This window comes from Myotis myotis, unplaced genomic scaffold (assembly GCF_014108235.1).
Source record: "Myotis myotis isolate mMyoMyo1 unplaced genomic scaffold, mMyoMyo1.p scaffold_m19_p_17, whole genome shotgun sequence".
Lineage (NCBI taxonomy): Eukaryota > Metazoa > Chordata > Mammalia > Chiroptera > Vespertilionidae > Myotis > Myotis myotis.
This window is the reverse complement of record NW_023416321.1, coordinates 23,541,951-23,564,754: the sequence shown is the minus strand read 5'-3', so window position 1 is coordinate 23,564,754 and position 22,804 is coordinate 23,541,951. Positions and strand designations below refer to the sequence as shown.

Genomic DNA, 22,804 nt, shown 5'->3' with positions numbered 1-22,804 from the left:
GAAGCCCAAACCACATGCAGGTGTTCTGATAGACAGTCCCACATGAGCGTAGCCTTTAGGTCATCCCAGCCTAGGTTCCAGGCGGAGGAGTGAGGAAGCGTCTAGAACTGTAGTGCTGCTTGATACAACGACTACTGGTCACATGAGGCTACTGAGCACTTTAAATGGGGCTAGTCTAACTCTTGAAACAAATGAAAAAAATAGAAAGCCTCAATAAATAAATTGAAAGTGAGAAGTAGAAGATATAAAGAAGAACGAAATGGAAATCATAGAACTGGAAAATACCATAACCAAAATAAAATGTTCAATGGGTGGGTACAGAGAAACAGAACAATAGAAATCACCCAATATGAATAACAGAAAATAGACACCCCCCCAAAAAAAGAAATGACCAGGTATATGATTTGTAAAATATCCCCATTCCACTGGTTGCCTTGTCACTCTGTTGACTGTGTCCTTTGATGTACAAAAGTTTTAAGTTTGATGTAGTCTCATGTGTTTATTTTTGTTTCATTTGTTTGTGCTCTCTGTGTCATGTCTATTTTTATTTCTTACAACTGAATGTGCATCTACAATTAATTCAAAATAAAAAGTATACTTAAAATAGAAAAGAAATAAATGGGGCTAATCTAAATTCAGATGTTCCGAAGGCACAAACTACATCCTGGGTTTCAAAGATTTAGTACTCACCTCACCCCCCCAAAAAAGTTGTTAACATGTCTCCTTTTTTATATTGAATACATGCAAAAATGATAATATTTTGGAGATATTGTGTTAGAGAAAATAGATTATTAAAATTGATTTTATCTGTTTCTTTTTACTTTTTTAATGTGGTTATACGGAAATTTAAAATTACATACATGACTGCATATTATTTATATTGGACAGCACTGTTCTGGGTGATTCCCCATCCATTGGACTCACTCCTTGCCACCTGTGTTTTCCCAGGTGAGACCCCAGGCATCATGGAGCAGACAAGCCATCCATACTGTGCCCTGTATGGATTTCTGTCTCATAGAATTTGTGAGTAGAATAAAATAGTTGTTATTTTATACCATTAAGGTTTGGGTGATTGGTTACACAGCAATAGATGATGGGAGCACCCCTTCCTTTTCCAATAGTGGGTCACAGGTATAATTTCCTGGCAGTTTTGCTTTGCTCATGCGTGTGTGTTGTGTTCTTGCAGGTGTTCCACATCACAGGATCAGAGGAGCCCCAGTCAGGAAGTTAGCGTTATGAAGGACAGGCAGAAGCAAGACACCCGCAGGAAGCATATGTAAATGTAAAAGAGTGATGACTGAGCATGTGGGTGAGGTAAGGAGTAGGGTCAAAACATATGAATGATACAGACCATCCCTTGCTTCCCTCCCATATATTTGTGCCTTTGTTTTGTCAAATCCATTAGAAAGCTTCAGATGGTTTTATTAGTTTTTTCAGGTAAATGGAACCCTACACTAGTGCATCATCATTGTCCCCATCCTTCCCAGGAACCTAGCAGAGCCTAATCCAACTTAATCCAGCAAAGCCTAATGTTGCAGGGATGGGAACCACAAATAGATCAAGGGGAATCATGGATAGAGGGACCAATCCTACATTAATTCCTTGGTTCCTATATGTTCTAGTTACTGGGAACATGGCATCATCTATCGCAGTAGGTCTCAACCTTCCTAATGCCACGACCCTTTAATACAGTTCCTCATGTTGTGGTGACCCCCAACCATAAAATTATTTTTGTTGCAACTTCATAACTATAATTTTGCTACTGTTATGAATCATTATGTAAATATGTGATATGCAGGTTGTATTTTCATTGTTACAAATTGAACATAATTAAAGCATAGTGATTAATCACAAAAACAATATGTAATTATATATGAGTTTTCTGATAGTCTTAGGGGACACCTGTGAAAGGGTGGTTTGACCCCCAAAGGGGTCGCGACTCACAAGTTGAGAACCGCTGATCTATGGGCTTTTAGTTTAGTGCATATATTGCAATGTGGAGAGTCTCAATCCTGAAGTTTGTTGTCTTCTTAGCTAAATTATTCATACCACATCATTTTCTTGGTCTGGCTTCTTCTGGGTGATTAAGTACATAGTAATACCAGTGGATCCCATATGCCCACTGATTCATCTCATTTGCTATGAAATGGAACATTTGCCTGAGGTAGTGTTGTGCAAACACCATACTATCCGTAAATCTGACCAGCTGGTAGAGGCACTGAGGTTGGATTGTTCTTTCTTCCAGGGTCGTTTTCTCAAGATACTCAACATGTCTCTCTTTGAGGGGAGGGGCCTTATTGAGACTTGACATCTCTGCTGCTGGGAGGTTAGACATTCAGTAGTGGCAATAGTTAAGTTGGCCTTGATGAGAGAAATCCCATACTGTTGGGACCATGTGTAGCCTCCGTCCTTGTCACTAAAGTGTCTCTGCACAAGCTCATTGCATTCAGCACTGTTCTGGCTGAGGGGAGAGGCTTGCTGACATCCACAGGACAAGTCACAGATTTCCTCCTTCGCTGTAATGCCCTCCACTTCAGTCGTGAGTGCTTGTTCAGTACTTCTAGGTTGCACATGCCGGAGTATTGAGCAGATTCCTGTAGGCATTCTACATCTCAGCATCAGAGAATCTGTGATACAGGAGAAGAGGGGTATGCATGATGGCCAAAGTAAAGTGCCATCAGATGATATCTACATGGAGCTGGACAAACTGTGTGCAGAACTTGCTGAGGTGGTGGCCAGAGTAAGAGATAGGGCTGAAAGAATGGAAGTGGCATACAGAGGTGTCTGACACAGCACTGAATATTTGCTTATTCAGTGAAAGGAAAAACTGAAGGAACAAATGTCTGATTTCACAATATACTTACTGCCATTTCTTGACTTCCCCAATGTAGAAAACATTTTGTAAGTGTTTTTGTGTACTTCCTGAGTCTTTTAAAAAAAATAAATCTTTATTGTTCAGACTGTTACAGTTGTTCCTCTTTTTCCCCCCATAGCTCCCCTCCACCGAGTTCCCACCCCACCCTCTCGCTTTACCCCCCTCCCCCACTCTCCTCATCCATAGGTGTACGATTTTTGGCCAGACTCTTCTGGCACCCACCACACTCCCTTCCCCACCAGAACTGTCAGTCCACTCCCTTTCTATGGCCCTGATTCTATTCTATTCACCAGATTATTCTGTTCGTCAGATTTTTTATTCACTTGACTTTTAGATTCACTTGTTGATAAATATGTATTTGTTGTCACTTTGTTGTTCATAATTTTTATCCTTACCTTTTTCTTCTTCTTCCTCTTCTTAAAGAATACCCTTCAGCATTTCATATAATACTGGCGTGGCAGCGATGAACTCCTTTAGCTCTCGCTTGTCTGTGAAGCTCTTTATCTGACCTTCAATTCTAAATGATAGCTTTTCTGGGTAGAGTAATCTGGTTGTAGGTTCTTGCTATTGATCACTTTGAATATTTCTTGCCACTCCCTTCTGGCCTGCATAGTTTCTGTTGAGAAATCAGCTGACACTTGTATGGGTACAACTTTTCTCTTGCTGCTTTTAAGATTCTCTCTTTGTCTTTTGCCCTTGGCATTTTAATTATGATGTGTCTTGGTGTGGTCTTGTTTGGATTCCTTTTGTTTGAGGTTCTCTGCACTTCCTGGACTTGTAAGTCTATTTCTTTCACCTGGTAGGGGATGTTTTCTGTCATTATTTCTTCAAATAGGTTTTCAATATCTTGCTCTCTCTCTTCTTCTAGCACCCCTATAATTTAGATGTTGGTACTCTTGAAGTTACTCCAGAGGCTGCTTGCACTATCGTCATAGTTTTGTATTCTTTTTTCCGTTTGCTTTTCTGGTTGGGTGTCTTTTGCTTCTTCGTATTTCAAATCTTTGACTTGATTTTTGGGATCCTCTAGCCTGCTGTTGGATCTCTGTATATTATTCTTTATTTCAGTCAGTGTATGCTTAATTTCTAATTGGTCCTTTTTCATTTCTTTGAAGGTCTCACTATATTTCTCAGAGGTTTCTAGAATATTCTTGGGTAACCTTATAACTTTGGTTTTGAACTCTGTATCCAGTAGTTTGCTTTCCTCCATTTTTTAAATTGTGACCTGTTTCTTTGTCTCCACATTTTGGCTGCTTCCCTGTGTTGACAGAGTGGCTTTGTGTGCTAGTTGTCCTATAGGGCCCAGTGGCTCAGCCTCCCCAATTACCTGAGGTGGACACTCTTAGTGCACCCCTTTGTGGGCTGTGTGCACAGTCTTGTTGTAGTTAAGCCTTGATTGCTGTTGGTATTACTGGGAGGAACTGACCTCCAGGTCAGTTTGCTGTGAGGACCAGTCGTGTCTCCAATGGGAGAACTTCTGTGCTGGAGACACCCTTAAGAGTCAGGGCTTGCTTCAGTGGGCTTTTGGCACTCACTGAGTCTGCCCCCTGAGTGTGTCTGTTATGTATGTAAAGAGATGTAATCTGGATGGTCTCACTCTGACCACTGGGTAGACTGCTTCTTGGATCTACAAGGAGGTGCAAAGTCAGCCACTGCCTGATGCCACCCAGCAGTAGCTACAGAGAGATCTGCAGATTCCTCCTCTTTGTTTGGGGTTTGGAGGTGCCCTGATGAGGCGCAGCTGTGAAGTATGCAGACTGCTGAGGAGCCTTAGGCCTTCTTTTAGAAGCTCTGGGGTTCTCTGACCCAGCTACAGTTTAAGAGGTTTTTAGGTGGAGAAAGGCCAGGCCATTCTATGCAAAAGCCTCTGTGCACAGCTTGGGTAGGGTTGTAAATTGGGTGGGGCGAGTTCTCAGGGAATCACCATGGCGGAGCAAACTCTAATGGCTGCTAGTCTGCTTTGCCTCGGAGAGGTCCTGGGGTCTGTGTCGTGTGGCCCCATGCAGGAACAATGAATGCTGCAGGCACCTCTGCAAGAGAGCCGCCCTCACGTTCCAGCCTGATGCCAGACAGTACAGTTTCTCTCTGTATGAGTCTGGGTGCCCAAATTCTTGCCCAGAACTGGATTTCAGAGCAGTCAGGAGCTTGTATCTCCCTCCCGATTGAAAAAGACAACAGCGTACACAGCTGCCAGCTTCTTTCGCGCACCTCTGTACCTCTGCACTTCCATACTTCTGCACCTCCTATGCGACTCAATGTGCTTTTCTCTTTCTTTCTAGTTTCAGAATTTCCACTCAGCCAGCCTTCCCATGGTTCTGGATGATATTTGTTTTATCTTTTAGTTGTAGTTTTAATGTGGTTGTGCACGGCAGCAAGGTCAGGTGTTTACCTATGCCGCCATCCTGGTTGTCTCCTCATCCATTGTTTCTGTCATTTCTGAGTGCCTACTGCAGACCAAGCACTGCTCTAGGTGCGAGGAATACAATGGTAGTCAGACACGAAGCTCCCTGCCTTCGCCCAGCTTACATCCCAGTGGGGGAGACAAACAACAAATGAACTAACATATGTCATTGCTGACAAGTGCCATGAAGACAAATAAAGCAGGCTAAGGAGACAGACTGGAATGTGGGGGCTGCTTTAGATGGAGTGCGAGGGGGCTCAGAGGAGACTTATCTGACAAGGTGACATGCAAACAGAGATCAGAGTTCCATGAGACAGGCAGCCACATGGACATCCAGGGGAGAGCACGCTAGGCTGAAAGGATAGCGAGTGCAAAGGCCTTGGGGCAGGGAGCATGTTTGGCAGGTTCCTGGAATAGCAAGGAAGCTGATACAGCTGGAATGGGAGGGTAGGTGAGAAGCCCCTGGTCTTTAGAACTCATCGTGCACATCCTTTGCTCTGAGAAGCCACCACCATCAGTCCCATGCTGGCAGAGGAACCCTGAGCTGCTCTGTCATCATCTGGCCCATGGTGTGTATCATTAACATGTGTGGACCACAATCACTGCATGAACAGCGCAGCCCACTCGGGCTCATTAATACTATTGGTGTCTTCCCCTCAAAGCCGTGAACTCCTTAAGTGTAGAAACGGGTCTTCTGCATCCGGGTCCCTAGTGCCTGGCTCTGCAATCTCAAGTAGAGAACATCATCTTTAAGCAGCCAGAGTCTTTTCCTGCCAAGAGGTCACCTGAGATGTGCAGGTGAGTCCCCCAGGGAGCCACCAGCAGTGAGATTCACAGACAAGACCTCCTGAAATCAAAGGGCATCGTGCTGTCGTACTACCAGGGGTGGGAGCGCTGCTGGGAATGAACTTTTGATTGATGCTCTATATACTATTGATTAGGCCGCAAATTTTGTTCACTTACATGTTAACTGGTAGATTTTTGTCCAGCACAGATGCAAATGTGTGTGTGTGTTTCGGTAGAAAAGATAATTGCAAAAGTTACAGTTATATTGCAATATTGAATATTACTTTATTTTTCTCTAAGTTAACCAAATTTCAGAATGCCACCCCCAACTAACTGTATAAATCTTTATTCCTCAGATGATGATAGAATCAGGTTTATGGTTCTCTAAATAATAGGTTAGATACATATTTGACATGAATACAATCTGTCAAATTTGAATGAGTCATGTTTTTTTTTTTAATATATTTTATTGAGTTTTTACAGAGAAGAAGGGAGAGGGATAGTTAGAAACATCAATGAGAGAGATCGACCAGCTGCCTCCTGCACACCCCCTGTGGGGATGTGCCTGCAACCAAGATACATGCCCTTGACCGGAATCGAACCTGGGACCCTTGAGTCCGCAGGCCGACGCTCTATCCACTGAGCCAACCGGTTTCGGCTGAATGAGTCATGTGTTTATAATTTTTATTTATTTTTTAAATTCTTACTCACTGTTTTTCCCCATTGACAGTGGAAAGGAGGTGGGGATTAAGAGAGATGAGACAGAGAGAGAGAGAGAGAGAGAGAGGAAGAGAGACATCAATATGAGAGAGATGCATCGACTCATTGCCACCCACATGTGCGCCATCAGGGTCAGGATCAAACCTGCAAAACAGGTACTGTTGTTGACTGGAAGTTAAAACTAAGACCCTTTGGTGTGAGGGCCTACATTCTAACCATTGAGCCACGCTGGCCAGGGCTAAATGAGTCATGTTTTTAGCTTCTTAAAAAATGATAATCTGATGTCTCATTTTGAAAAACACAAATCCAAAGTCCAGCAATTCTTGCATTGTGTGTTTCTCTCAAAGGTCAAGTGACATTAAATTAGATACGTTTTATTTTGTATTTATTTATTTATATATTTATCTTAATATATTTTTATTGATTTCAGAGTGTAAGGGAGAGGGAGAGAGAGATAGAAACATTAATGATGAGAAAGAATCATTGATTGGCTGCCTCCTGCACACCCCACACTGGTGATCAAGCCCACAACCCGGGCATGTGCCCTAGACCAGAATCGAACCCGGAACCCTTCAGTCCACAGGCCGATGCTCTATCCACTGAGCCAAACCAGCTAGGACTGAATACGTTTTATTAATGCACAGTTTTTATAACCAGAACGGAACAGTAATTGTTGCTTTTGACAAAATAATTCCGGCCAAGAAGCTTCCAAAAGGTGAGGTAAGCGAGAATGGATATGGGTGGCTGGGACCTAGTATCCCTTCTTATCAGTCAACAATTTGCTCAGTAGCTCAAATGAGTCCTGCTCAGGTTCCTCCAAAGCCTGATCCTGCTTCAGTTTCCTTACACAATCCTGAACTTCCGCTTTATTGGGGTTGGCACAGACACGCTGCCCGCTTTTGGTGATGAAGCTGGGGAACAAGGAGGAGAAAGGTTACACATTGAGGAGGGTCCTACAAATAGAGATGGGGAGCCCCCTCTTCCCGGCCCTTCAGATTCTCCACTCAGCCCAGCTTGTTCCTCTCTCTGCTGCAGGCACTCAGGGTGTCTCCTCTCTGAGACGCTCCCTCAGCCTGTGAGACTTCCTTAGTGACTCATGGGAGTTTCCTGGTGCAGACCTGCTCCTGCTCTCTCCTTCCTTTCCTAGCTTCCATCTTCAATGGGAACGTCTCATGTCTGATGCTCTGCAGGATCAGGATAAGAATGAGGACACAGCCTCCCTTGACCTTGAAGGATCCAGAGGATGTGACTTTTATGGGCATCCATCCATCATCAGGTCCCTCCTCCCAAGATATGGCTGGCATGCTTGGCACTTACATGACAGCAGGCTGGGAGCACCCACTGGTCGTTACAAAGTAACTTTCCATGAATCTGCATCGGATTTTTCGTGAGGTATAGGACGGGCAGCAGTCAGCAGGACGGTGAAAGCCTGTAGTAAGAGAAAAGGCAGTCTTTAGAAAAGCCTATTTCCTTTCCTCCTTCCCTCCAAAGTACTGGGGAGGGTGAGCAGGCACAGGGCTCAAAGGGCGTGTTTTCCTCCTCGACAGCATTTGCTGGCATCTCCTTGCTTCTCACTTCCCTGGGTTGAGTTGTGTCTGAGGCACCCAGGCCAAGGACACAACAGGGCCAGGACCGTTTCTCCCAGAAGTGGAAGGGTTTGATGCATGCAGGAGGCATCAGAGAGCACCCTCCCTGGTAGGTGAGCCTTGTCCAGGACAGGCAGGAGGAAGAGGTCATCTATGGAGGAGGGACCCATGGCCCAATCTGAGCTTCCCTGTAGATGTTCACCATCCTCAGCACCCTTTCTCTTTCCCCATGTCCTCTAAACAAGGTGAATGAAGCCACTGAGCAGATCTGTACCCCCCAGCTGCTTTTAAATACATGCCACAACGAAATACTTACCTTCTTTTTTAAAAAAAAACACGCATACTTTCATTGATTTTTAGAAAGAGTGGAAGGAAGAGGGATAGAGAGAAAGAAACTCTGATGAGAGGGAAGCTGCACAGCCCCTACTGGGGATTGAGTCCGCAACCTGGGCATGTGCCCTGACCCAGAATTGAACCAGTGACCTAATGGTTTCTGGGTCAGTGCCCAACTGCTGACTTAGACTGGCCAGGGTCACAACTTACCGTGAGAGGGCCCTCTGGGATCCAACTGATGCATCACCATGCTTGGTTCTATTTGGGAGAAGCAGACAAGAAGGAAAGAGAAGTCACTCGGAGGCAGCAGTTTCTAAGTATCTCTACCTACCCCATTTCTCAGTCTTACTCCATCCCCTAGACTGGGAATCGAACCCGTGACCCTTCTGTCCGAGGACCAATGCTCTAACCATTGAGAAAACCAGCCAGGACTATATTACCTTTGTAAAACCTGAAAGATTCTGCATTCCAAAATACATCTAGACCAGTGGTTTCCAACCTTTGTTTGGCCGTGCCCCACCTAAGCATCTCTAAAATCCTGATGCCAGGATTGTTAAGATGATTCAGTGTATTAATATTTATAAGACAATTAGAGCAGTGCATGCTTGTACATAGACAGTGCTAGATACTAGTTTTTAAAAATAGATAGAATCATGAGGTGGACTTAGGTGAGTCACTTGTCCAGATTGTCCCATTTCTTCTTCAAAATGATAGTTTCACTCTACATGGTATATAATAGTTCTAACGTAGGGTTCTATGCTTCTTTCTCCAGATTTATAATTTTAGTACAGTTCTTTTGATCTTCTACATATAGTCCTATATCAGCTAAGAGAAAGTATCAAATAACTCTGGCCATGAAAAGGGAGAGAATTATTTCCTCAAGTGGGACATATCTTCTGTATGTGGTTTTTCCCATGGACCAAAAGCTGCAGAAAAAGGTCTATAGCTACTGCTACTGCTTTTAAACAAGTGCCAGATTCACCTCTATGTTGCAGGAGAGTGTCCCTCTGTGTATCCTCTCTAACTGCAAGTTACCGTTCAATTGGTCCCCAGTGAGAAGGCTCATTCAACTCACCATCATCCCAGGATTCATGGGCCAGGGATCCATGGGCAGGGGATCCGAGGGTAGCAGCAAGGATGAGGAAGGAGAGAGCAGCTGCAGAGACCTTCATCTCCCCTGTGCAGACAGTGCTGGCCTGAGGATCCTGGGCTCTTTCTTCCCTGATTCCCTGGACCCAGCTCTGCCCTTGTATTTATAAGAGGAGGATCAGGACGTCACAGGGCAGAAGAATGCTATTCTTTGGCTATACCATCAACAACAGATATTTCTAAAAAAGGGAACAAGCCTGGGAATGCAATAGGAAGTTGAGGGAACAGTGTTCTGGGGCTTTCCCTACTGCCAATGGATATAGGCAAAAGTGTCAAAATTGGTGACAAGGACCTTAGCCAAGACAGGAATCACATCCTATGCCAGTGATGGCGAACCTATGAACTCATTTCTTTGGTTGATTTTTCTTTGTTCAATGGCATTTAAATATATAAAATAAATATCAAAAATATAAGTCTTTGTTTTAGTATGGTTGCAAATATCAAAAAATTTCTATATGTGACACGGCACCAGAGTTAAGTTAGGGTTTTTCAAAATGCTGACGCGCCGAGCTCAAAAGGTTCCCTATCACTGAGTCCTATTGGGGATCATGAAAGTCCTATAGGAAGAATGTTAATGATTTACTGAGCTCTGTGGTTAAAACAGCCTCGCCCCTTAACTTCCCCTTCCTCTCCGTAAAGGAACTCCTTACTTTCTCTTTGTAAAGGTCATGTATGAATATACTAGAGTGCAATCTGTACTTTTTCCCAACTCCTTTTTGCAGAAAGAATACTTAGTTGACTTTTTATTTAGTCAACAAGACTGACCTATTTTATTAAAGATCCTTCCTTAGGAGATTTGGTTAATCTTCTAAATCAGAGTTTTTCCCTCAGGAATTAACTACATTCAAGTGCACCAAGAGCCTATTATCAGGGGTGATCACTAGAAGGAATGCTCTAATGCAATGCTTTTCAACCTTCCTAATGCCCCAAATCTTTAATGCAGTTAGTTCCTCATGTTGTGAAGAACCATAATATTATTTTTGTTGCTACTTCATAAATGCAATTTTGCTACTGTTATGAATCGTAATGTAAATATCTGATTTGCAGAATGTATTTAGGCAACCTCTGTGAAAGGGTCGTTCGACCCCCAAAGGGGTCGCGACCCATAGGTTGAGAACCACTGCTCTACTGTGTAAACCTGGTTGTGTGACTCCTCACCTAGAATCTTTACCCTGAACTCCTCTCTTTGTTTCACATCCCACATCCAATCCATTACCAAACGCATTAGCTTTTCTTTTGAAAAATGTGTCCAGCATCTAATTATTATTCCTTACCACCTCCACTCTCAGCCTGGTCCAAGCCATCCTTGTCTCTCACTGAGATTCTGTCCTTGCCCCTCTTTAGTTCATTCTGCACATTGCAGCCACAGTGAGTTTATTTAAAAGGAAGTTAGATCAATTCAATCCTGTTTGAAACCCTTCAATGGCTTTTAAAAAAAAATAGGTATTTTTATTGATTTCAGAGAGGAAGGGAAGGGGAGAGAGATAGAACCATCAATGATGAGAGAGAATAATTGATTGGCTGCCTCCTGCACGCCCCCTTCCCTCCGGAATTGAACATGAAACCCAGGTATATACCCTGACAGGGAATCTAACCATGATCTGCTGGTTCATAGGTCAACACTCAGCCACTGAGCCACATTGGCTGGACCTCCAATGGCTTTTTAATTCCACTCAATGTAAAGCCCGATTCTTATACTGAATTACAAGCCCCTGTGTGATCTGATCCCTATTTGCTCTCTATTATAAGCTCCTGTGTGATCTGGCCCCTGCTGGCTCTGTTTTCATGTCCTACTACTCCCCCTCACTCACTCTGCTTCAGTTATGCAGGCTGACCCAGATTTCTGTTGCCTCTGCTTGGACCACTCTTTCCTCAAATATCTGTATTACTTTATCTCTAACCTCCTCTAAAGTTATCTTTTCAATAAGTCTTTCTGGGACCTCTAAAATTATAATCTCCCCCTGCCCAAATTTCTTTATTTTTCTCCTATTTACTTAACACTTAACATACTGCATGTTTTACTTCAAAATCTTTTAATATTTGTATCTTCTAGAACATAAACTCCATGAGAGCAGGGATTTTTGCATCTTTGTTTACTGTGGTTTCCCTGGTGACTAGCATATGGTAGGGTCTTAGTCTAGGTTCTTCTGAAAGCAGATCATGAGCACTAGTTAAATTGGGAAGAGTTCCTAGGAGCAGGAGTGAGGAACTCAGCCAATTGTGGGGATTGGTTCTTGATTCTATTGAGATTTTTGAAGAGCCTTATGAATGCATCTCAGAATATTTTTTTAAATTTAATTTAATTTTATTTTATTTTATTTATTTTATTGCTTAAAGTATTACAAAGGGTATTACATATGTGTCCTTTTTTTCCCCCCCGCCCTTGACAATCCCCTGGCCTCTCCTACCCCCCAGTGTCTTATGTCCATTGGTTATGCTTATATGCATGCATACAAGTCATTCGTTTGATCTCTTACCCCCCTCCCTCCTGCCCCCCAACCCTCCCTGGCCTTCCCGCTGCAGTTTGACAATCTGTTTGAGGCAGCTCTGCCTCTGTATCTATTATTGTTCAAAAGTTTATAATGGTCTCTATTATCCATGAATGAGTGAGATCATGTGGTATTTTTCCTTCATTGACTGGCGTATTTCACTTAGCATAATGCTCTCCAGTTCCATCCATGAAGCTGCAAATGGTAAGAGTTCCTTCCTTTTGAGAGCAGCATAGTATTCCATCGTGTAGATGTACCACACTTTTCTAATCCATTCATCTACTGATGGGCACTTAGGCTGTTTCCAGATCTTAGCTATGGTGAATTGTGCTGCTATGAACATAGGGGTGCATATATCCTTTCTGATTGGTGTTTCTGGTTTCTTGGGATATATTCCTAGGAGTGGGATCACAGGGTCAAATGGGAGTTCCATTTTCAGTTTTTTAAGGAAACTCCATACTGTCTTCCATAGTGGCTGCACCAGTCTGCATTCCCACCAGCAGTGCACAAGTGTTCCTTTTTCTCCACATCCTCTCCAGCACTTGTTGTTTGTTGATTTGTTGATGATAGCCAGTCTGACAGGTATGAGATGGTACCTCATTGTTGTTTTGATTTGCATCTCTCGGATGATTAGTGACTTTGAGCATGTTTTCATATGTCTCTTGGCTTTCTGAATGTCCTCTTTTGAAAGGTGTCTATTTAGGTCCTTTGCCCATTTTTTGATTGGATTGTTTATCTTCCTTTTGTTAAGTTGTATGAGTTCCCTATAAATTTTGGAGATTAGACCCTTATAAGATATGACATTGGCAAATATGTTTTCCCACGCAGTGGGTTTTCTTGTTGTTTTGTTGATGGTTTCTTTTGCTGTGCAGAAGCTTTTTATTTTGATGTAGTCCCATTTGTTCATTTTCTCTTTAGTTTCAAGTGCCCTAGGAGCTGCATCAGTGAAGAAATTGCTTCGGCATATGTCTGAGATTTTATTGCCTTTGGATTCTTCTAGAATTTTTATGGTTTCCCGTTGTACATTTAAGTCCTTTATCCATTTTGAGTTTATTTTTGTGTATGGTGTAAGTTGGTGCTCTAGTTTCATTTTCTTGCATATATCTGTCCAATTTTCCCAACACCATTTATTGAAGAGACTATCTTGACTCCATTGTATGCTCTTGCCTCCTTTGTCAAATATTAATTGAGCATATTGGTTCGGGCCGATTTCTGGGCTCTCTATTCTATTCCATTGATCTATATGTCTGTTCTTGTGCCAGTACCAGGCAGTTTTGAGAACAGTGGCTTTGTAATACAGCTTGATATCTGGTATTGAGATCCCACCTACTTTGTTTTTTCTCAGGATTGCTGCAGCTATTTAGGGTCTTTTTTTATTCCAGATGAATTTTTGGAGAGTTCGTTCTAGATCTGTGAAGTATGCCATTGGTATTTTAATGGGAAGTGCATTGAATTTATAGATAGCTTTGGGTAGTATGGACATTTTAATGATGTTGATTCTATCAATCCATGAACAGGGTATGTTCTTCCATCTGTTTATGTCTTCCTCTATCTCTTTTTTCAACGTCCTGTAGTTTTCTGAGTAGAGGTCTTTTACCTCTTTAGTTAAGTTTATTCCTAGGTAGGTTAATTTTTTTGGTGCGATGGTAAATTGGATTGTTTTTTTAGTCTCTCTTTCTGAAAGTTCACTACTGGTGTATAGAAATGCCTCAGATTTCTTGGGGTTAATTTTGTATCCTGCTACATTGCCAAATTCGAGTATTAAGTCTAGTAGTTTTTTGATGGAGTCTCTAGGGTTTTGTATGTATAATATCATGTCGTCTGCAAATAAGGACAGTTTTACTTCCTCTTTTTCAATTTGGATGCCTTTTATTTCTTCTTCTTGTCTAATTGCAATGGCTAATACTTCCAATACAGGAGTGGTGAGAGTGGGCATACCTGTCTTGTTCCTGTCCTTAGGGGAAATGGTGTTAGTTTTTGTCCATTGAGTATGATGTTGGCTGTGGGCCTGTCATATATGGCTTTTATTATGTTGAGGTATGATCCTTCTACTCCCACCTTGCTGAGAGTTTTTATCAAAAATGGGTGTTGGATTTTGTCAAATGCTTTTTCTGCATCAATTGATATGACCATGTGGTTTTTTTCTTTCAATTTGTTTATGTGATGTATCACGTTTATTGATTTGCGGATATTGTACCATCCTTGCATCCCTGGGATAAATCCTACTTGGTCATGGTGTATGATCTTTCTGATGTACTGCTGGATCCGATTTGCTAAGATTTTGTTGAGGATTTTGGCATCTATGTTCATGAGGGATATTGGCCTGTAATTCTCTTTCATTGTGTTGTCTTTACCTGGTTTTGGTATTAGGGTGATGCTGGCTTCATAGAATGAGCTTGTTAGTGTTCCTTCCTCTTGAATTTTTTGTAGTAGTCTGAGGAGGATAGGTTTTAGTTCTTCCTTGAATGTTTGGTAAAACTCCCCTATGAAGCCGTCTTGTCCTGGGCTTTTGTTTGCTGGAAGCTTTTTGATGACTGCTTCAATTTCTTCCATAGTTATTGGCCTATTGAGATTTTTAGATTCTTCCTGATTGAGTGTTGGAATATTGTATTTTTCTAGGAATTTGTCCATTTCCTCCAGGTTGTCTTGTTTGTTGGAGTAGAGCTGTCCATAGTAGTTTTTAACAATCATTTTTATTTCTATGGGGTCTGTTGTTATTTCGCTGCTATCATTTCTGATTTTGTTTATTTGGGTCCTCTCTCTTTGCTTCTTGGTGAGTCTGGCTAGAGGTTTGTCAATCTTGTTTATCCTTTCAAAGAACCAGCTCTTGGTTTCATTGATTTTCTGTATTGTTTTTTTGGTCTCTATGTCATTTATTTCTGCTCTAATCTTTATTATCTCCTTCCTTCTGCTCACTCTGGGGTTTTCTTGTTGCTCTCTTTCTAATTCTTTGAGTTGTAGAGTTAGATGATTTACTACCATTTTTTCTTGTTTTTTGAGATAGGCCTGTAGAGCTATAAACTTCCCTCTCAGGACTGCTTTCATTGTGTCCCATAGGTTTTGGTTTGTTGTGTTTTCATTGTCATTAGTTTCCAGGATGTTTTTAATTTCTTCTTTGATCTCATTGGTAACCCAATCAATATTTAATAACATGCTATTCAGCTTCCAGGTGTTTGAGTATTTTGGGTTGTTTTTATTGTAGTTTATTTCTAATATTATGCTATCATGATCTGCGATGATGCTTGGTATGATTTCAATCTTCTTGAATTTGGGGAGACTTTGTGATCCAATATGTGGTCTATTTTTGAATGTGTCTTATGAGCACTTGAGTAGAATGTATATTCCGTGGCTTTGGGGTGAAGCGTTCTGAAGATGTCAATTAATTCCATCTGATCTAGTGAGTCATTTAGAATTGCTGTTTCTTTGCTGATAGTTTGTCTAGAACAGGGTTGGGCAAACTTTTTGACTCCAGGGCCACAATGGGTTCTTAAACTGGACCGGAGGGCCGGAACAAAAGCATGGATGGAGTGTTTGTGTGAACTAATATAAATTCAAAGTAAACATCATTACATAAAAGGGTACAGTCTTTTTTTTTTTAGTTTTATTCATTTCAAACGGGCCGGATCTGGCCCGCGGGCCGTAGTTTGCCCACGGCTGGTATAGAGGATTTATCCAGTGATGTCAGTGGTGTACTAAAGTCCCCTACTATGATTGTATTGTTGTCGATCTCTCCTTTGATATCTTCCAGGAATTTTTTTATGTATTTGGGTGCTCCTGCATTGGTTGCATATATGTTTACCAGGGTTATATCTTCTTGTTGTATTGATCCCTTTAGTATTATGAAGTGGCCTTCCTTATCTCTTATTATGGCCTTCACTTTGAGGTCTATTTTGTCCAATATAAGTATTGCTACCCCAGCTTTCTTTTCCTTTCCATTTTCCTGAAAGATATTTTTCCATCCCTTCACTTTCAGTTTGTGTGAGTCCCTTCTAATGAGGTGGGTCTCTTGTAGACAGAAAATGTATGGGTCATGTTTTTTTATCCACTCAGCCACTCGATGTCTTTTGTTTGGAGCATTAAGTCCGTTTACGTTTAAAGTTATTATTGAAAGGTACTTGTTTGTAACCATTTCTTTTGTGTGTGTGTGTGTGGCTGTTTTCTTTCTGAGCTTTTTATTTCTTCTTTTTACACCAGTCCCTTTAGCATTTATTGCATTGCTGGCTTGGTGGTGATAAACTCCCTTAGCCTTTTTTTTGTCTGTGAAGCTTCTTATTTCCCCTTCAATTTTGAATGATAGCCTGGCTGGATAGAGTATTCTTGGATTCATTTGATAATCTAATGGGAGATCCCTTGTATGTAACTTTCCGTCTCTCTCTTGCAGTCTGTAAGAGTCTCTCTTTGTCCTGAACATTTGCCATGGTAATTATGATGTGTCTTGGTGTGGGTCTTTTCGGGTTCACCTTGTTTGGGACTCTCTGTGCTTGTGTGACTTTTTTCTTCCCCACCTCAGGGAAGTTTTCTGATATTATTTCTTCGAATAGGTTTTCTAATCCTTGTTCCTCTTTCTGTTGTTCTGGCACCCCTATTATTTGTATGTTGTTTCATTTCATATTGTCCCAAAGCTCCCTTAGGCTCTCCTCCTATCTTTTAATTTTTTTCTCCAATTGCAGTACAGTTTGGGTGTGTTTTGCTTCCTTGTCTTCTAATTCACTAATTTGGTCCTCTGCTTCTCCTAGTCCACTGTTGATACTTTCAATGGTGTTTTTTTTATTGCAGCTATATCGCTCTTCATTTCTTCTTGGGTCTTACTTAAGTTGTTGATTTTTTCATCTGTTTCTTCTTGCTTCTTGTATAAGTAGTTGATTTTTTTCATCTGTTTCTTCTTGCTTCTTGTATATGTTGTTGATTTTTTCCTCCATCTGGTTTATGCACTCTAGGACCCTTATTCTGAATTCTTTTTCTGTCATGTTGCATGCCTCTGTATCACTTAGCTGCTTTTCTGGCGAGTCCTCCTTTTCTTTCCTTTGGGGGTTTCTTTGTCTACCCATGTTTGATCTCACTGACATATCTAGACATTGAGTCATTCAGTGACTGCTCCCTGGGTGGCAGTGGCTCCTTGGGCTGTGGTTGCTCCTTGGGCAGTTGCGGTAGCAGCTGCTCCTCAGTTGGCAGCAGCTCCTCTGGTGGGTGCTGTTCACAGCTTTGGTGGCTCTTCTGGCTGGTGGGGGGAGGCTTCACGTACAGCTGCTGTTCCTCAGAGGGTATGGTGATCAGGAGGCTGCTGTTGCTTGGATCTGCTGCGTTGATTTAAGGGCACATAATACAACACAACAAGGCACAACATACCAGGCACTGAACACAAATATATTCATGATATTAATAACCCCAAATAAAGGTGACCACCTGAATTAAGGGGATTAGGGGATAAGGAAGAAAGAAGAGAAAAAGATAAAAGAGAAAAAAGAAAAGAAAAGTAAGAAAAAAAGAGTGTGAAAATGAAATTGGGAAAAAGGAGGGGGGGAAAAGAAGAAAAGAAAAAGAGCGAAAAGAGAGAATGAAGTAGAAGAGGGGAAGAGACTATATGAGGAGAAAACTCTGATAGAACCGCCACTAATCCCAACAAATTCCAGCAACAGATCCCTGGAGATGAATGCAAACTACAAATAACCAATAATATCAAGAGAGGCAAGGGAAAACAGAAGCACAAAAATAACCGGGGGGGGGGGGGTGGTGGAGGGAGGGGAAAAACCAGCAGAAAAAAAAGAAAAAGAAAAAGAAAAACAACCTCACAACCAGTCCTAAAGAAAACGCACACACACACACACACACACACACACACAAAACAATATACTCAACAATCAAGCAAACAGCAACAAAACAATAGAAAGATAAAAGAAGAGAAAAAAAATTTTGGATAGTGAAGAAAGATAAGGGATAGGTATATAAGGATTTAGAGCAGTGGAGTGGATAGGATATATTAGTAGAGTGAAATTTTGACAGGGGGAAAAAAGAAGGAATCGGGAAAATATAAAGCAGGAATAGGGTAAGAGAAACAGGACAACAAAAGGGGAAAAGTGAGGAAGAGGGTTTTAGCATAGAGGTAAAATTGAGGTAGGGAAAATTGATGCTAAAGGAACGATGAAAATAGAATGGAGAACACTAATCCCAAAATAAAATAAAGAGAAAATAAAATGGCACTTTAAAAATGGTAAAATGGTAGCAGTAATAATACTGGTTAAAAATAAAAATGTAGTAATTAAAAGGGTAAAATCAGGTGATGGAAAAAGAAGGAAAAAAATTGGTTTCTTAGTTAAAAGGTGAAAAAAGAAAAAAAAATTTGCAGTAGTGAAGGTCCTTCGGTTCTTCTACTCTTCAGTCTGGCTCACCTTGGTCTTGCCAGGTATTCAGGAGAGTGTTGAATTTCCCTGCAATACACTGTTCCTCCATGTTGTAAACCATAGTCCTTATTTTAAAGCAGGCCGTATTTGTGTCCCAGACTGCTTTAATTTGTGTTTAGCTAAGAGTCAGTTTGTGGCTCAGCCTCAGGGTGGCAGTGTTTTTGGGTTGTCCTCTGAGGCTATACGGCTTCTCTATCCAGTAGCAAGGGTTTATTTTCTCTATTGCACTTAAAATTGGTTTGGGGAGGTCAACTGCCCAGAGCTGGTTCTTTAATCGTTACTCTGCTCTGTGTTATTGCTGGGACTGAAAGCCCCTCTATAGGCCAGACCCTGTTAACTCCCAGGGACTGATCAGATTATTTTAATCCTTCATCTCGTTCAGGGTGGAATCTGGGTGTGGCTGTGCTCCTTGCCTAGGGGCTAGGTGGAGGAGTCCCACCCTCCGGAGAGAATGGCTGCCCCAGTCCTGGGCCCAGGGGTATGTTGGCACTCAATTCGCTGGCACCTCTCCCGACGCCCCCCCTCTCCCCAGCCTCTCCCCAGATTCCACTCGTCTGCACCTTCTCCCTCTCTTCAGCACAGATGAGTGTCTGTATCCGAAATGTCCTATGAACAGGGTTCAGTGAAAATAAACAAACAAATGCCTGCCGCGGATACAGGGAAGGCTGAATTTCTGTAAGCTCCTCTCTTACCGGCACTGCATGGTCTGGTCAGCTCTTCAGGCTGCCGCCTCTAGGCTCAGTCCTCTGTAATCACAGAACCCAGATCTCAAATCCCCCGGTGCCAGGAATCCCGCGGGTCTCCTTTCCCCAGTCGGGGACTGTGCCTGTCCCAAGAGATGCGGCTGTCTGCCATGCGATCTCCCTCTGACCCTCTGGGCTCAGAGGTCTGGCAAACTTTCCTGCCCAGATCTCTGGTTCTTTTACCTTTCCAGGGGAGCTCTGCCCTTCCCGGCTGTAAACCGCCTCACCAGCTGAGTAATTTCGCCAATTCAGGGTGGGTGTTATTAGTTTCAGCTGCTTACTCCATCTGCTCCAGGACAAGACCTGGGATGCGTCTGCCTATCTCGCTGCCATCTTGTCGAAATCTTTTACTACAGCTTGATTGACCTGGAGAGTATTATGAGACACAGGCAGCAGTATCATGTATCTCAGAATATTTTTCCTGGGGAAAGAAAGGGGAAGCATTTATCTCTTAGTTTCCATCTCTATGGCATTTAGAAAATGGGGCCATTATGACCCCCTCCCTTCTCATCAAGCAGTGGGGTCTATATTTTCTTTTGAAACAGAGAAGGCTAGGGACTGTTGTTCAATCATGTGACCACTGAGGCAAAGTTGGGAAAAGCCATGGAGCTTCAACCTTCATCACTGGAATACTCACTCACTCTTGGAACTCTAAGCTACCAGTAAGAAGACTGACGAGCTTGAGACTGCCATGCTGTGAGGAAGCCCAAACCACATGCAGGTGTTCTGATAGACAGTCCCACATGAGCGTAGCCTTTAGGTCATCCCAGCCTAGGTTCCAGGCAGAGGAGTGAGGAAGCCTCTAGAACTATAGTACTTCTTAATATAACTACTGGTCACATGAGGCTACTGAGCACTTTAAATGGGGCTAGTCTAACTCTTGAAACAAATGAAAAAAATAGAAAGCCTCAATAAAGAAATAGAAAGTGAGAAGTAGAAGATATAAAGAAGAACGAAATGGAAATCATAGAACTGGAAAATACCATAACCAAAATAAAATGTTCAATGGGTGGGTACAGAGAAAATAGAAACAGAACAATAGAAATCACCCAATATGAATAACAGAAAATAGACAACCCCCTAAAAAAATGACCAGATATATGATTTGTAAATTTTCCCCATTCCACTGGTTGCCTTGTCACTCTGTTGACTGTGTCCTTTGATGTACAAAAGTTTTATATATCATAGTGGTCTCGTGTTTATTTTTGCTTCAGTTGTCTGTGCTCTCGGTATCATGTCTATTTTTATTTCTTACAAATAAATGTGAATCCATGTCAAGTAAGACTCCCTCCACGTTCTGTATGGAGTAGGGTTCGGTATCTGAAAGAGGAGCCGCACAACAAATGAGAGAAAAAGACACGAGATAATTTTGCAATATTGGGGGACCAGGCGGCAAGTCCCGAAGGGCTTCCTCCAATGCTCAGGCCGCTCCAATCTTTTATTGATCTGGAGTAGCCCTTAGGGTAAGGAGGTTTCAATGACACACAGATCAACAGACAATTTCCAGGAATAGACAAAGTATCTGATTAACTCATCAATAGATTTCCGAGAGTAGGCAGAGTATCTGATTAGCTCATCAATAGATTTCCGGGAGTATCTGATTAACAATAATCAACAAGGATCTACATAAGTATCTAAGGATTAAGGGAACTAAGGTGGGGATGCTTCAACTATTATTACCTAAATTAACTGGGTGGTTCCTAGATTAACTGGGTGGTGCACAGCCCTGACCTTTGCTAGGACTTTCAAGCCCTGACCTTTACTAGGACTTTCAAGGGCTACTAGCTTTTGGGGGGTCTCTGTCTAAACTCAGCTAGTGAAGACAATGAATGGACTCTGGCAAATCCACAATTAATTCAAAATAAAAAGTATACTTAAAATAGAAAAGAAATAAATGAGGCTAATCTAAAGTAAGATGTTCTGAAGGCACAAACTACATCCTGGTTTCAAAGATTTAGTACTCCCTCCATCCCCCCACCCCAAATAAAATTGTTAAGATGTCTCTTTTTTTATATTGAATACGTGCGTAAATGATAAAATTTTGGATATATTGTGTTAGAGAAAATATATTATTAAAATTGATTTTATCAGTTTCTTTTTAATTTTTTAATATGGCTATGAGGAAATTCAAAGTTACATATATGACTGCATATTATTTATATTGGACAGCACTGTTCTGGGTGATTCCCCATCCGTTGGACTCACTCCTTGCCACCTGTGTTTTCCCAGGTGAGACCCCAGGCATCATGGAGCAGAGACAAGCCATTCCTTCTGTGCCCTGCATGGATTTCTGACTCATAGAATTTGTGAGTAGAATAAAATAGTTGTATTTTATACCATTAAGGTTTGGGAGATTGTTTACACAGTAATAGCTGATGGGAACAACCCTTCATTGGCCAATGGTGGGTCACAGATATAATTTCCTCGCACTTCTGCTTTGCTCATGCATGTGTGTTGTGTTCTTGCAGGTGTTCCACATCACAGGATCAGAGGAGCCCCAGTCGGGAAGTTAGGGTTATGAAGGACAGACTGAAGCAAGACACCTGCAGGAAGCTTATGTAAATGTAAAAGAGTGATGACTGAGCATTTGGGTGAGGTAAGGAGTAGGGTCAAAAGATATGAATGATACAGACCATCCCTTGCTTCCCTCCAATATGTTTGTGCCTTTGTTTTGTCAAATCCATTAGAAAGCCTCCTTCAGATGGTTTTATTAGTTCTTTCAGGTAAATGGAACCCTATACTAGTGCATCATCATTGTCCCCATCCTTCCTAGGAACCTAGCAGAGCCTAATCCAACTTAATCCAGCAAAGCCTAATGTTGCAGGGATGGGAACCACAAATAGATCAAGGGGAATCATGGAGAGAGGGACCAATCCTACATTAATTCCTTGGTTCCTATATGTTCTAGTTACTGGGGCCATGGCATCATCTATCGTCTTTTAGTTTAGTGCATATATTGCATTGTGGAGAGTCTCAATCCTGAAGTTTGTTGTCCTCTTAGCTAAATTATTCATACGCCACCATTTTCTTGGTCTGGCTGCTTCTGGGTGATTAAGTACATAGTAATACCAGTGGATCCCATATACCCACTGACTCATCTCATTTGCCATGAAATGGAACATTTTGCCTGAGGCAGTGTTGTGCAAACACCATGCTGTCTGTAAATTTTACTAGCTGGCAAAGGCACCGAGGTTTGATTGTTCTCTCTTGCAGGATTGTTTTCTCAGGATACTCAGCATGTCTCTCCTTGAGGGGAGGGGCCATATTGAGACTTGACATCTCTGCTGCTGGGAGGTTAGACATTCAGTAGTGGCAATAGTTAAGTTG

The 22,804-nt window shown here is 42.0% G+C and overlaps 1 protein-coding gene and 1 long non-coding RNA gene across 3 annotated transcripts; one reads left to right on the top strand and one right to left on the bottom strand.

The window, feature by feature from the left end:
• The first annotated feature begins 791 nt into the window (after nucleotides 1-791).
• LOC118671707 lies at nucleotides 792-22,444 on the top strand. The gene is made up of 4 exons (XR_004972826.1): nucleotides 792-1,023; nucleotides 1,187-1,314; nucleotides 21,707-21,783; nucleotides 21,946-22,444. It is a non-coding gene; the product is annotated as an uncharacterized LOC118671707 (long non-coding RNA).
• LOC118671705 (C-C motif chemokine 15-like) lies at nucleotides 7,404-9,949 on the bottom strand. Of its 2 annotated transcripts, XM_036340391.1 has the most exons (4): nucleotides 9,774-9,948; nucleotides 8,909-8,956; nucleotides 8,097-8,208; nucleotides 7,404-7,690 (listed from the first exon to the last, which is right to left on the bottom strand). In XM_036340391.1, the coding sequence occupies exons 1-4, from the start codon at nucleotides 9,868-9,870 to the stop codon at nucleotides 7,531-7,533; spliced, it is 417 nt and encodes a 138-aa protein (XP_036196284.1). In that variant the 5' UTR covers nucleotides 9,871-9,948; the 3' UTR covers nucleotides 7,404-7,530. The 2 variants fall into 2 exon arrangements, with proteins under 2 accessions (XP_036196284.1, XP_036196285.1); XM_036340392.1 differs by lacking the exon at nucleotides 8,909-8,956 and having other exon boundaries at nucleotides 9,774-9,949.
• Nucleotides 22,445-22,804: the final 360 nt, after the last annotated feature.

Excerpts from the sequence above, each read along its gene's own strand:
- LOC118671705 (XM_036340391.1), bottom strand. The coding sequence starts at position 9,870 with ATGAAGGTCTCTGCAGCTGCTCTCTCCTTCCTCATCCTTGCTGCTACC. Across the intron at positions 8,957-9,773 it reads CCATGAATCCTGGGATGATG|AACCAAGCATGGTGATGCAT; the intron begins GTGAGTTGAATG and ends TCTCCCAAATAG. Across the intron at positions 7,691-8,096 it reads TGCTCCCAGCCTGCTGTCAT|CTTCATCACCAAAAGCGGGC; the intron begins GTAAGTGCCAAG and ends CTTGTTCCCCAG.